The sequence below is a fragment of the Atta colombica genome, unplaced genomic scaffold (assembly GCF_001594045.1).
Source record: "Atta colombica isolate Treedump-2 unplaced genomic scaffold, Acol1.0 scaffold49, whole genome shotgun sequence".
In the NCBI taxonomy this organism is placed as follows: domain Eukaryota; kingdom Metazoa; phylum Arthropoda; class Insecta; order Hymenoptera; family Formicidae; genus Atta; species Atta colombica.
The window spans coordinates 698,412-710,144 of record NW_017259538.1 but is presented as its reverse complement, the minus strand read 5'-3'; the positions used below and the strand labels follow the sequence as shown (position 1 = coordinate 710,144).

The window sequence follows — 11,733 nt, the reverse complement described above, 5'->3', positions numbered from 1 at the left end:
ATATATATATATATATATGTGTATATAATAAATAATTCTTTCCGTGGAAGTCTCTGTAATCGGCGAATTTGAGATAAATAAATCATAAATAAGATAAATAATACATAAAATTTAATTCTACGAAGAAATAGGAAAATGAAATAATATCATTAAGAAACGATCGCATATATGAATACATTAAATACGATAGAAAACATTATCACGATCAAAAATAATATCCATCGTGGGAATGATTGAAGTGATACAGCCTTTTTATATAATATAATTTTTTTTATTCAAGCATTGCATATAGACACATTGCATATAAAGCATATTAAACATGTATTAAGTGGAAGGAAAAAGACAAATAAGAGAGGCATAATAAGATAACGTAACATAGTCACATTGACGGCGGCGAAAGATCAAACTGGCTCGAACTTCGTGCTCGTTTATATAGAAGGTAACGTCATTTTAACGTATTTCAGTAATGACGTGTACTTCATTTCATAAGGTGCTCGTCGTTCGTCTGTCAGTTGAGTCAATTGTTTGGTTGCGTTTCCTCACGTGATTGATTATTACCAACGATCAGATCGATATGGATAACCAATCCTGCAAGATCCTATGGATGAAGATCCCATCAGGTGCGAAATTTATTGTGCTTAAGATGTCCTTAAAATGTACAATTTCATATATAGTATTACAAAAAGAAAGTGTTTTAGACAATTCATATTCTAACTTTATTCTACAGTAATGACAATGACATATTTCATTTTTATGGCAGTAAAATGACAAGTATGATGAGTAAAACTAATTTGCATTATATTGAACCACATTGATATCAAATAAGTTCTACAAGGTTTATTACAGTTTTATATTATATTTGCAAAATATAATAATTAAAGTAATCGGACTATACGTGACCTAAGCTTTACAATTTTTTCTAATTTTTTACTGAGTCTTAAACTGAAAAATTGAGTCTTAAATTGATTGTTAGAAGAAAAATTGTCAAAAGAAGAAATATTTTTGGATGTTAAAAAAATATAAAAGATTTTTAAATATAATTTTAAGATTTTTAAATAAAAGATTTTTAAATATTTACAGTAAGAAAAGATTAAGAAAATAGCATTAGGAACTCTTTTTCCACATTTTCGTAAAAAAAATAGAGAAATAGAAAATAAATTGATCCAATATTCATAGAATTATAAGTTTATTAACATATTGACATATTGTTAATGTTTATTGATATGCAAAAATACGAATTGTATATTTTCTAAAGATTTTCTAAAGACCAGCTGACTTATCTATTTAATTACTTGTCTACTTATTCATAATCTGGAATAACAAAAATGGAGTAAAAAAAATGTTACAAGCGATGTGTACACTTAATATGTCTAGGTTGACCATATTGATTCTATTTTATGAAGAGTTTCCTTTGTTTGCTTATAAACAAAACGTTATGATAAAAATACTTATAATATAATATACTAAATATAGTGTTGTATAAATAGAGAATTACAATAATATGAACTACAGAAATTAATAATCATCTTTTGATAATTACAGAAAGCAATGACTTACCTATACAAAATATATTATATTACATCACGACTACAATTTTCTATATTTTGCTTTATGACTAACAAAATAAACAAAAAAATGAGCAATAAACTAATGTAATTGAGTCAGATGAACAATCTGTATGATATAATGTTAATTGTTGAATTATTTATCATAATTATCCACAAACGATGAATATCATATATATCAAATGCTAATTAAGCCTAATTAAGCTAATAATTAATATAAAAGTTAACCTATACTATATCAAGCAAGCTTATATGCAATATAAAACAAATAGGAAAAAAAGCGAGCAAATATAAATCGTGATCCGATTATGCTGATAACATTTATGAGCAACATCTATTTTCGTTTAACATTTTTAACAAACAACAAGGAAGTGATTTTAAAGCGTTACTAGCATGAATCGGACTTCGGTCATAGATATAATAAAAGTATTACACTTTGTGAAAATTAATGAAAAATGGATTTGTTTTGAATTCACATGCCCTCAATAATGTTCTTAGACTGAACATAAAAATTAATCATATCGAAAAACCAATAAGAAATGTATTGTAAATATAGAAAAAAATGTTATCAAGAGATCCATATAGAGAACAATTCGATCAATCATAATTTCAAGTGAAACTTTTTATTTTTCACTTTTCATGTTTCATTTTTCATTTTTTATTTTTCATTTTTTACTTTCGAGATTTTACGTAAAATTTCTTCATAACGATTATGAATATAGTTGGAGCGTTAGCTTTTAAACCAATAAACTCATAGTTCGTTTTTAAAGTCTAATAGATTATTATCTCCTGAAATAATAATTTATCAGAGAACAACACGACTATATTAAACTTATTCTAATTCCGAAGTATTATATTAATTCCCCAGATATTCGTTTTATTTCTGCTATCACGATTTATAGCGAAAAAATTCACATGATCAATTTTGCAGTTCGAAGAATTATTATATGATCCCATGAAACATCGTAGATGATCGTAGAGTTTACGTGAAACTTTTCACATTTTTGCTTTAAGGAAAAAGTTATATATAATCGATCTCCAGAAAAAAAGTCTATTACATAACTTTTAGAAGCTAAAATTTCACGGGTTCGAATTCTTACCATTCTAATTACATAAATATCTTTTATTTTATCTTACTAATTTTATAGCTTAAAATTTTGTCGAGAAATTTGACATTTCTTCTGAGATTGAAGAAATGATTATTAACTACATCTTTTTAAAACTACGAATCACAATGAGACTCTATCTTTTATTATTGTGATCACTGAAAAATTATTTGATATAATTTATATTTTATAAATTATTATTTTTATATTATGTGAGTAAATCTAGCTTTTTATTATGTGAGTAAATCTAGCTTCTGATATGGCTTCTTAATATCATTTTTAATATTGTTTATATGTTTATATATGTTTACATATATTACATTTCTTATTGGCTTATTGATGCATACGGTGAAGTGATAATTTTCATGACCACTGACCATTACTGAGAAAGATTCTGTGAGTTGAAAAGGCATTTTCATTTATTTTGAATATAGTTCAATATTTTTATTAGATCCATATTTTCTCATTTTTTGGCTACTTGCTTTATTATATAATTGTAAGATTAAATGAACTTACCAAGTGAAGTTCGATGTTAAGTATGCCTTGTCTCCGGATGGATTACTATGTAGTCATGCTCCCATTACCAACAGAGTTCATAAATTCTAAAAGTTGAAGGCGCTTCCCGTTCCCGCCGCCAACTGCGCCACATCTATTGCTCATTATTTAAATATAATGAGGCAAATCATATAAATGGATGAGAAGGAGCGTGTAAGTGCTTAGAGAGTAGAAGGTTCATTCGATCGAGACAAGGCATAATTAAGATCGAACTTCACTTGGTAAGTTCATTTAATCTTATAATTATCCAAGTCTCGTCCGGATGGACCACTATGTAGCTATTTAAAGCATGATTTCGAGTAACTTTCTTTAATGAGGCCCAATATCAGTACAATATCAGTAAGATAAAAAACGTTGCAAGTAACAAATAAGTCTTAAAAAATAAAAAACAATCTATTTCCCTTAAGTTAGGGCTAAGTATCTAATAATATTTATACATCCGGGAAGTCAGATCCTTTTAGGATAGCAGAACTGAATTACTGAAACTTTTCGTATTGACGATTATAAAAGTTCGCGAACACTCGGGATTCGCCAGACCCACCTGCCACTCGTTTAGTAAGTTCCAGAGAGATTCCCTTTTTGCAGCTAGGGAAGTAGAGGCATGCCGGGTGCAATGGGCTGAAAAGAGATCTCCTTGCACCCCGCATTCCTCTAAATGTCTATGAATCCAGCGGCTTATTATTATGATTGGATTCCAATCGCCTTGTGAGGCTTCGCGCAGGAGGAATTGCACTCAGAGAGCAGAGGCTTCGCCCTTTTGCGAACCGTTTGATCAAAGAGTGGCTACCAATTACTTTATTAGAAATGAGGGAGATTGCTGATTACATAGTGTTAAAGAACGTATACGAATTCGTATTTTCTAACTCTCGATAAGAATTCGAGAACCTGATTTATTTCAGAGTCAAAATCCGATGAAATCCGGTGATTCTGACAAAAATTCCACCAGGTCTCTAAGGGTCGAGAATATTGGTTGATCATTGCTACAGACAAAGAAGTAATCATGATTTCTAGAGCTGATGAAGGAATCGACTGCGATATCAGTACCTGCAGCCAAGGCTTTTCCACTCCGGATGTTGAGGCCTGGAAGGAGAGGATAAGAGTGATTGAGACAGAGCGAAGAATAACAGTTTTGAGAGTAGAAGGCGAAACACGGTTGAGATGGAATAATCAAGATTCCTGTGGCTTCGTCATCCCATATTTTGCATAATACCTTAATAAACAGAATAAAGAGAGGAAAAGCAAAAAAAAAAACAGAAAAACTGTCAGGATAAACTGAAGGCATCGATAGGGTCTGGATCGAAGAACGTCTCATTTTTTGCGTTAATCAGGAAAAAAGGTCGATATCAAATGAATCGAATGATGCTTGAATTCGGTCGAACGCTTGGGTCGATAAGGACCATTCCGTGCTAGAACTTTCCATGCGTTCCATTCACTATCCGCGATGACATTGTCTATTGAAGCGATATAAGAGGCGAAAAGATAGATGTTTCGCTCTTCTACCATTGCCATATTTCTCTGGCGATGTTAGATAGAAGAGGATACTGGACAGAACCGAATTTATTAATATAAGAGATGGCAGTGGTGTTATCAATCTGCAGTAAGATATTGACATTGAAAAAGTCGCTGGCGAAGCACCTCAATGTAAAAAGCTGCCTTCAGATCCAAGGCATTAATAGGAAGGGTCATGATCAGTCGTGAGTATGTTGCTTTCCGCAAGAGGCTCCTCAGTAGGTAAGGGATGCGTCAGAAAATATTTCGCAGACGAAGGGTTCTGAGCGGATAGGATTGTACTAGTCAAAATCTAAGAAGACCTGGAGCCATCACTCAAAATCCATACGTAAATAAGAGGGGATCGCCATCTGCTTCGAGTAGTCTCTTGAAACGGATTCCAGGACTAAAAATTTTCCCCTCTCAAAATGCTTGGTATAAGCAAACTATTACATTGCATTGCCGGAAAAACTGAAACCATTAATCCAGTCTCACGAATTCCTTTATAATACAATGCGACTTTCGTAAAAATCTGTCTATCAGGAAAAAGAATTTCCTTCTCTTGTCCGGCGGAATGGCGATTAATTGATAGACGGAATCGAATATGATTCTAAGTATCTAAATGATGGTGTGAGCTGAGACTTGTCATAATTGATTAGAAAGCCTAGAGATGTTAAAAAATTCATTGATGCGTGGATATTTTGACATTCTTTGACGGAGGCATCTAAAAGTAAAAAATCATCGAGATAAACAATTGAATGAAAACTTTCTTCGCAGCGATTTGACAATCGAACGCAAGAACTTTAGTGAAAATAAAAGGCGCAACTGAAAGGCCGAATGGCAAGGAGATAAATTCATAGATTCCCCTTCATTGAAAGCGGAGAAATTTTCTGAACGATTAGTGAATAGGCATCAGAAAATAGGCATCCTCGAGATTGAGATTGTTGCCATTTTAAATCCCGGAAACATAAGGCGAACTACCGTGCGCCAATCCTCTAATTTAAAATGCGGGGGGGGAATATATGAATTTAATTCTCGCAAATTTAGAATGAATCGCATTCCATTCGATGATTTCTTGAAAAAGGGAGAGAAAAACTAGTCCGCCGATGGAGCAACCTCCTCTATAGCATTCTTCTGGAGAAGACGCTCTACCTCCGCATCGCAAACGAATGCCTCCTGTGCAAAAAAGGACGGCTAGAAGAGGCACAGAAGAAAAGAGAATTTGATAATCCTCCACCGCTCCTAATACTACCGGGTCGGAAGTTAACTTTCCAGTGAAAAGAGCTAAACGGCTCGCCGGACTTACTGTAATTAACGGCGAACTCGGGATTTGGATCGTGACCTTCTGCTGTGATTTGCCTGGGAAGGGCCTCTCCTCGAACGATGTGTCGATGAAGCTGGGCGAGGAGGGGCCTTCGTATTTTTTGTATTGAGATGTTTGATGCGAAGTAGTTGGTTTCTCTGCTGTTTCGGCTGTTGCCCCGTCGCAGGTTGAGATCCTTGAGTCGAAGACTCAATTGTTGGTTCTTTTTTGCCATTTTATTAGCAATCTTTTCCATTGTCTGAGCGGTGTTTTCCGTAAAGTACTTACGAAAAGGTATTCATCGACAGTCGCTGAGTCTGATGTTTTACCTAGGAAATTCAAGGAGGGTAGAATAAATATAAATGCTCATCTAGTGTTGGAAAGATAGTAATGATGGTTCGCTAACAGATACCCTCTGCGATTTTGGACATAGCCATTCTCTCCTCTGGTAAGCTTTGGAGAGGCCTCAGTCTGGAAAATTCTGAGAACCTGGAAGTGAGGGCATTCAGCGAAGCTCCTACCTCTAGTTGAGACTGGCTCTATGAGTATCGCGCGTCACTACAGTGGCGCTAAGATAGGACGGATCTCTTTATTTATCTTAGATGGAATGAGAAACGAGAAATCGTCTCTGGGCTCAGCCTATTTGGCAAGGAGCGTCTTTTTGAAATCCTTCAAGCCAGCATGCACGTCGGCCTTGATTGTGCTGAAGACTATAGATAACAAAGAAGAACCGTCTGATACCTGAATCGGATCACTGAACAACGCATTGACAAAATCATTCGAAGGGAGTTTTTCCCTGTCCAGATCGGAAGCTTCTATAGTTTCAATAACCTCCTGATCAGTAAAGATTACAGCATTTATCTCCTTGATGCCAGATAAGAAAGAAAGGAGAAACATTGCAGAAAAGAACAATCAGTTATGTCTCCTCTTTGTCATATAAAAAACGAGTCAATAAAGGGATATACTTGATATGCAGCCCCTCCTTGCCTTAGATCGTCTGTTTGTCTGCCAAAATACTCTCAGAGAACGTTCCCGCTGGCGATAACAGCTCGGATGACGGGCATTCTGTCACTACTTCCTGTTGCTCAGGACCGCGTCCTTTTATATAGACGATGAACTCTGATAAGCTCTGGCACAGTTTTTCGCGAGAGGAAGAATGATGCGACTTAGACAGTTCGGCGTTCCGTCGGAATTGCCGGAAGCAGAAAGTAATCGAAAGAACTCAATAAGCAACTAAAGCACGACACCAACAATACTGAAAGCATCACGTATTTTACGTGCGATTTATGTTACAAATGCGTCATGTCGCCAGTTCGACTTTATGAATTATTTTATAAAAATGTTTTATCTTTTGTTCTCAAATATGTCTTAAAACGATGATCTAAAAGATGATTTAAACGGAACGATCTATCTATTACATAAAAAAGATTGTCTTTAAAACTTGACTAAAAGTCGTTCTAAAGACGTATTTTGAAAAAAATCTTACAAATGTCTCTTTTAAGTCTGAAAGACTTTTAAAAAGATTGTCTTTAAAACTTGACTGAAAGTCAGCTTAAAGTCGTCTTTTCAAAAAAGTCTTATAGACGTTTCTTTTAAATCGTCTTTCAGAATGTCTGTAAGACATGCGTGTTTACTATGGGTATGTTTAAAATAATCGAACTATATCAGTAAAAACTTTGTACTATCGACTATTATAAAAAAAATATTAAAAATCCGAAATATTTATTTTTCGTATTAAAATGTGTTCATACTAAATTTTTGCCGTATATAGGGATGGGATATATGGCTATTCAGAGGGGGGGGGGGATATGCACGACTCATGACAAATTTACAAATAATGCATATATATAATATAAGACATATATAATATAAGACAAAATGATACATAACTTATAAAATTTGTTTATAAAGTTTATAAAGTTTTATAGAATAAAAATGTATAGGTAAATGTGTATAGAAAATAATAAATAATAATTATAATCTTCCTATATATTACAAGTGTTATGACATGAGATATATGAGATATTTCATGTAATACCATTTTCTGCATTTAGTGCATTGAATTTAATCTGCGCACTTTGTATGCTTTGGGCATAAATCCCGCCCGCTAAAAAGAGACCGGGGTCAGTAAACTATAAGGGTAAGTAAAATAATCGAGGCTACTGTAACTGCTTTCGGCAAATCAAAGCGTCAGAGTGCTCTTTTTCTATAGTGCACGTGACATATGCTATAATATAAGAACACTCCAACATCTCAGATTTGCATTACCGAACTGTTATAAACAACTATTATAAACAAATCGCGTGAGATACACATAAATGTGTCTGAACATACAACGGTGACTGCCGCTCAACCTGCTACGAGATCGCGTATTAAAAATTACGATACAATTTAAAAAAATTATACATGTAAGTGAATATTCTTGAAATTTTTGTTCTACAATCATTGTTATACAATGTATATAATTATCTAAGATATTTGATTTTCATTTAGATAATAAATGTAATGTTCTTATTTAATAAAGTCCAACAGATTTTTTTTGTTTACAGATTTTTCTGTCTTTGTTGTCGTATAATGTTAATATTTAAAAAAATGAATGAATGGGTACCTGTCATTCGTTACGCTATAGTAAAGACGTTGATAGAGAACGATCATATCGTTTTGAATATGATTTGTAAATTCATTAATTTGAATCAAATCTTAGGAGTCTAGTATAAATCTTATAAAATCCGATAAAATATATATAATAGGATTCATATCCGTCGTCACATCAATCGTGATGCTCTCGCGAAGTCGACAATAGAAAATGATACAAACTTACAGAAAAAAAAATACAAATTGATAAAAATTCTATTTCTCAATCGTTATCTAACTTTTTTTACCAAAAGACGATCTTACTCTGTTCCATACATAGCTATATTTTCATTTTCTTTGAAATTTCACTCAAAAGAATTTAGAGTATTCTTTTTTTTTAAATGCATCTATAATGCAATAATTTTTGTAGTTTTAATGAATTTCGATAATAAAAATATACAATAATAGTTAAATTACATGTACAAGAAATTTTTCATGCATGAATATGTATAAATATATATAAACTTTGTACATTTATACATATTTATACATATTCATGCAAGAAAAATTTACATAATATAATAAATTATGTTTATGAACATAACCATGTATAAATATTCATAAACATATAGAATTGCATATGAAATGTCCATATATCCTTCTTTCTTTTGTAAAATTACTTTTAAATGTAAAATTACTTTTAAATAGAAGTAGTAATAATAATGTGAAAACATTAAGAATAATTAAAAAGATAATTTTTTGAATATACAGATGTATAGATACATTCTAAATAAAGGATAACTCGTATTATGTTTGTTATAACTGTAATTCAGATAACGATTCGGATTAGATAAATTATTTATTTTATGTATATTTAGACACTTTTAAAAATCAGATATAATTAATATAATTTTTTAATAACAATTTATAATAATATTCTGATATTGCAGTTTTTTATTCTGCATTTTTATGTTTATAAAAATAGATTTATTAATTTTATATTTTATATTACAATTATTATAAAAATTGTTACTAAAAGTCGATATTTTTATAAAATTTATGTTCCTTAAATAGAATCATAATGATTTTTATTAGATTGTCCGGAAAGTTCGTGCCGATTTTGAAGGAAAATTGAAACGCAAAAGATTTAAATTTTAGTATACATTTATTAAATTTAAATCTTTTGCGGCACAAACTTTCTGGACAACCCAATAAATTGTATTGATGTAGTGTGTGAACTCATATTTATTTATCACTTATTTATCATTATTATATTATGACTAAATCATTATATACATATTATATACATATATATATGTGTGTGTGTGTGTGTGTGTGTGTGTGTGTGTGTGTGTGTGTGTGTGTGTGTATGTGTGTGTTATAAATGATAAATTAAATATATCCAACTTGTGATATATTATATTATATATAATCTAAATGCATAGTAGCAAATATAAATTAAAATTCAAGCATTAATTTTCAAGTTATTAATCAAGTTATTCTCTATTATTATGTTATATAATTTTTTATTTATTATTAATGTATAAATCTTCACAACTGTATCTTTTATTATTTTCATTTTCAAATTTATTATTTTTGAAGAAAGTATGTTTTGAAAATTAAAAAGTACGATTCGGTTAAACTTATACTAATATTCATATCGAATATGCGCTTATATTATGAAAGTTTATAATGAGTTAATTTGTTTTTAGCAAAAGATTAAGCAAAAGATAAAATTATATAAGTGTTTTAAATTTCAATTAAATTCTAATATTAATTTACATTTAAATTAATGACTGAAAAATATAACATAAAATATCTCAAATAATAATAGGGTTTTAGCAATTCTTCTTTGTTAATAAAAAAAGAATTCTCCTTTGAATGTTTATTATATAACAGATCGTGTAATAGTTGCAACTAATTCGTTATTTATAAAATAATTTATAAAATAATTAATATTTATTAATTATTAATACTAAACAATTATTTAAATTTGCATTTGCATTAAATCGCATTTTTTACGGTATTGATATTTCTTACAGTTACAATGGATGGCAAATGTTAAAGTTGATACATTGATACGCATGATTACAATCTAAACATTACAATGATACAAATTTTCATTCCCAACTATTTCGTATAACATTTAATTTGAAATGAATATCCCTTTACATCAAAAAGTTTTCTCTCTTACATCAAAAATTTTATATTTTTTTATAGAAAAATATTTTTTCTTTGCAATAATTCTATAATTCATTGGCACAGCACAAAGATTGCTCATTGATATTGATCGATGTGCTCATAATTGAAATTAAATATTTACATATGAAACTCACTCGTTCCCATCAATTCAATTAATCAAGAATTATTTGTACATGACATTAAACTAATTATTATTTTATTTCCATATTACTGCGTCATCATCGTTCTGTTTATTGTTACGATATAGCGTTTAATGGCAGCGACAATAAAATTATACACACATTTTCATCGAGCACGTCGTGCGCTCGTGCAAAATCGACGTTTACTGCCTACCTTCTGACCCTGAGGACTTTTATGCTACGTATAAGAGTGAATGCCGGATAGCGCCAGCCGCATTTTCAACCGTTTTTTGATGCCGCTCGGATCATTTAAAATGCCGAGCATCCGTAATTGATTTCGTGTTCAAACGTTTTGAAAGTTTCGAGTCCTTCTATTCTCGAGTTTACGTGCTTGCCAATTGATGTGCAGAAACTTAGCGCATCATGGCACCATTGTTAGAAAGTGAGTACAAAACCGTTACCTTGAACGAGCGTGTTTGCGACTGCAGTTCTTCCAGTCTCTGACAGTCTCAAGTCTTCTCTGCATGTCTTGCTGAATAAACGTTACGTGCTCTTTTTATAAAAAAAAAATATGTGAAGAAAAATCGTGCTATATTCAGAAAAAAGTCACATAGTGATGACAACAATAAAGATAACTGAACCAGTTTTTATAATAGACTGAGTAGTTCTACTTGTAGAATTAATTTATCTAGTCGATGTCAGCTAAAAGTTAGTAATGTTGTTATAATTTCACACTAATATAAGTGTTACATAATATTATTATTACGTTTTATTTATATTGTTGAGTGCAAATTAATTATAACACTGATACCAAGTTACTT

The 11,733-nt window shown here is 31.2% G+C and overlaps 1 protein-coding gene across 2 annotated transcripts in view; it reads left to right on the top strand.

Moving 5' to 3' along the window:
* The first annotated feature begins 404 nt into the window (after positions 1 to 404).
* LOC108691681 (alpha-tocopherol transfer protein-like) overlaps positions 405 to 11,733 on the top strand; it is a 28,935-nt gene continuing 17,606 nt past the window's right edge. Inside the window, exon 1 of one of the 2 annotated variants that reach the window (XM_018199552.1) lies at positions 405 to 620. In XM_018199552.1, coding sequence (XP_018055041.1) covers positions 575 to 620 — 46 coding nt within the window. In that variant the 5' untranslated portion in view covers positions 405 to 574. Of the gene's footprint in view, positions 621 to 11,200; positions 11,355 to 11,733 lie in introns of those variants that run through there. The other variant, XM_018199553.1, reaches the window with a different exon arrangement.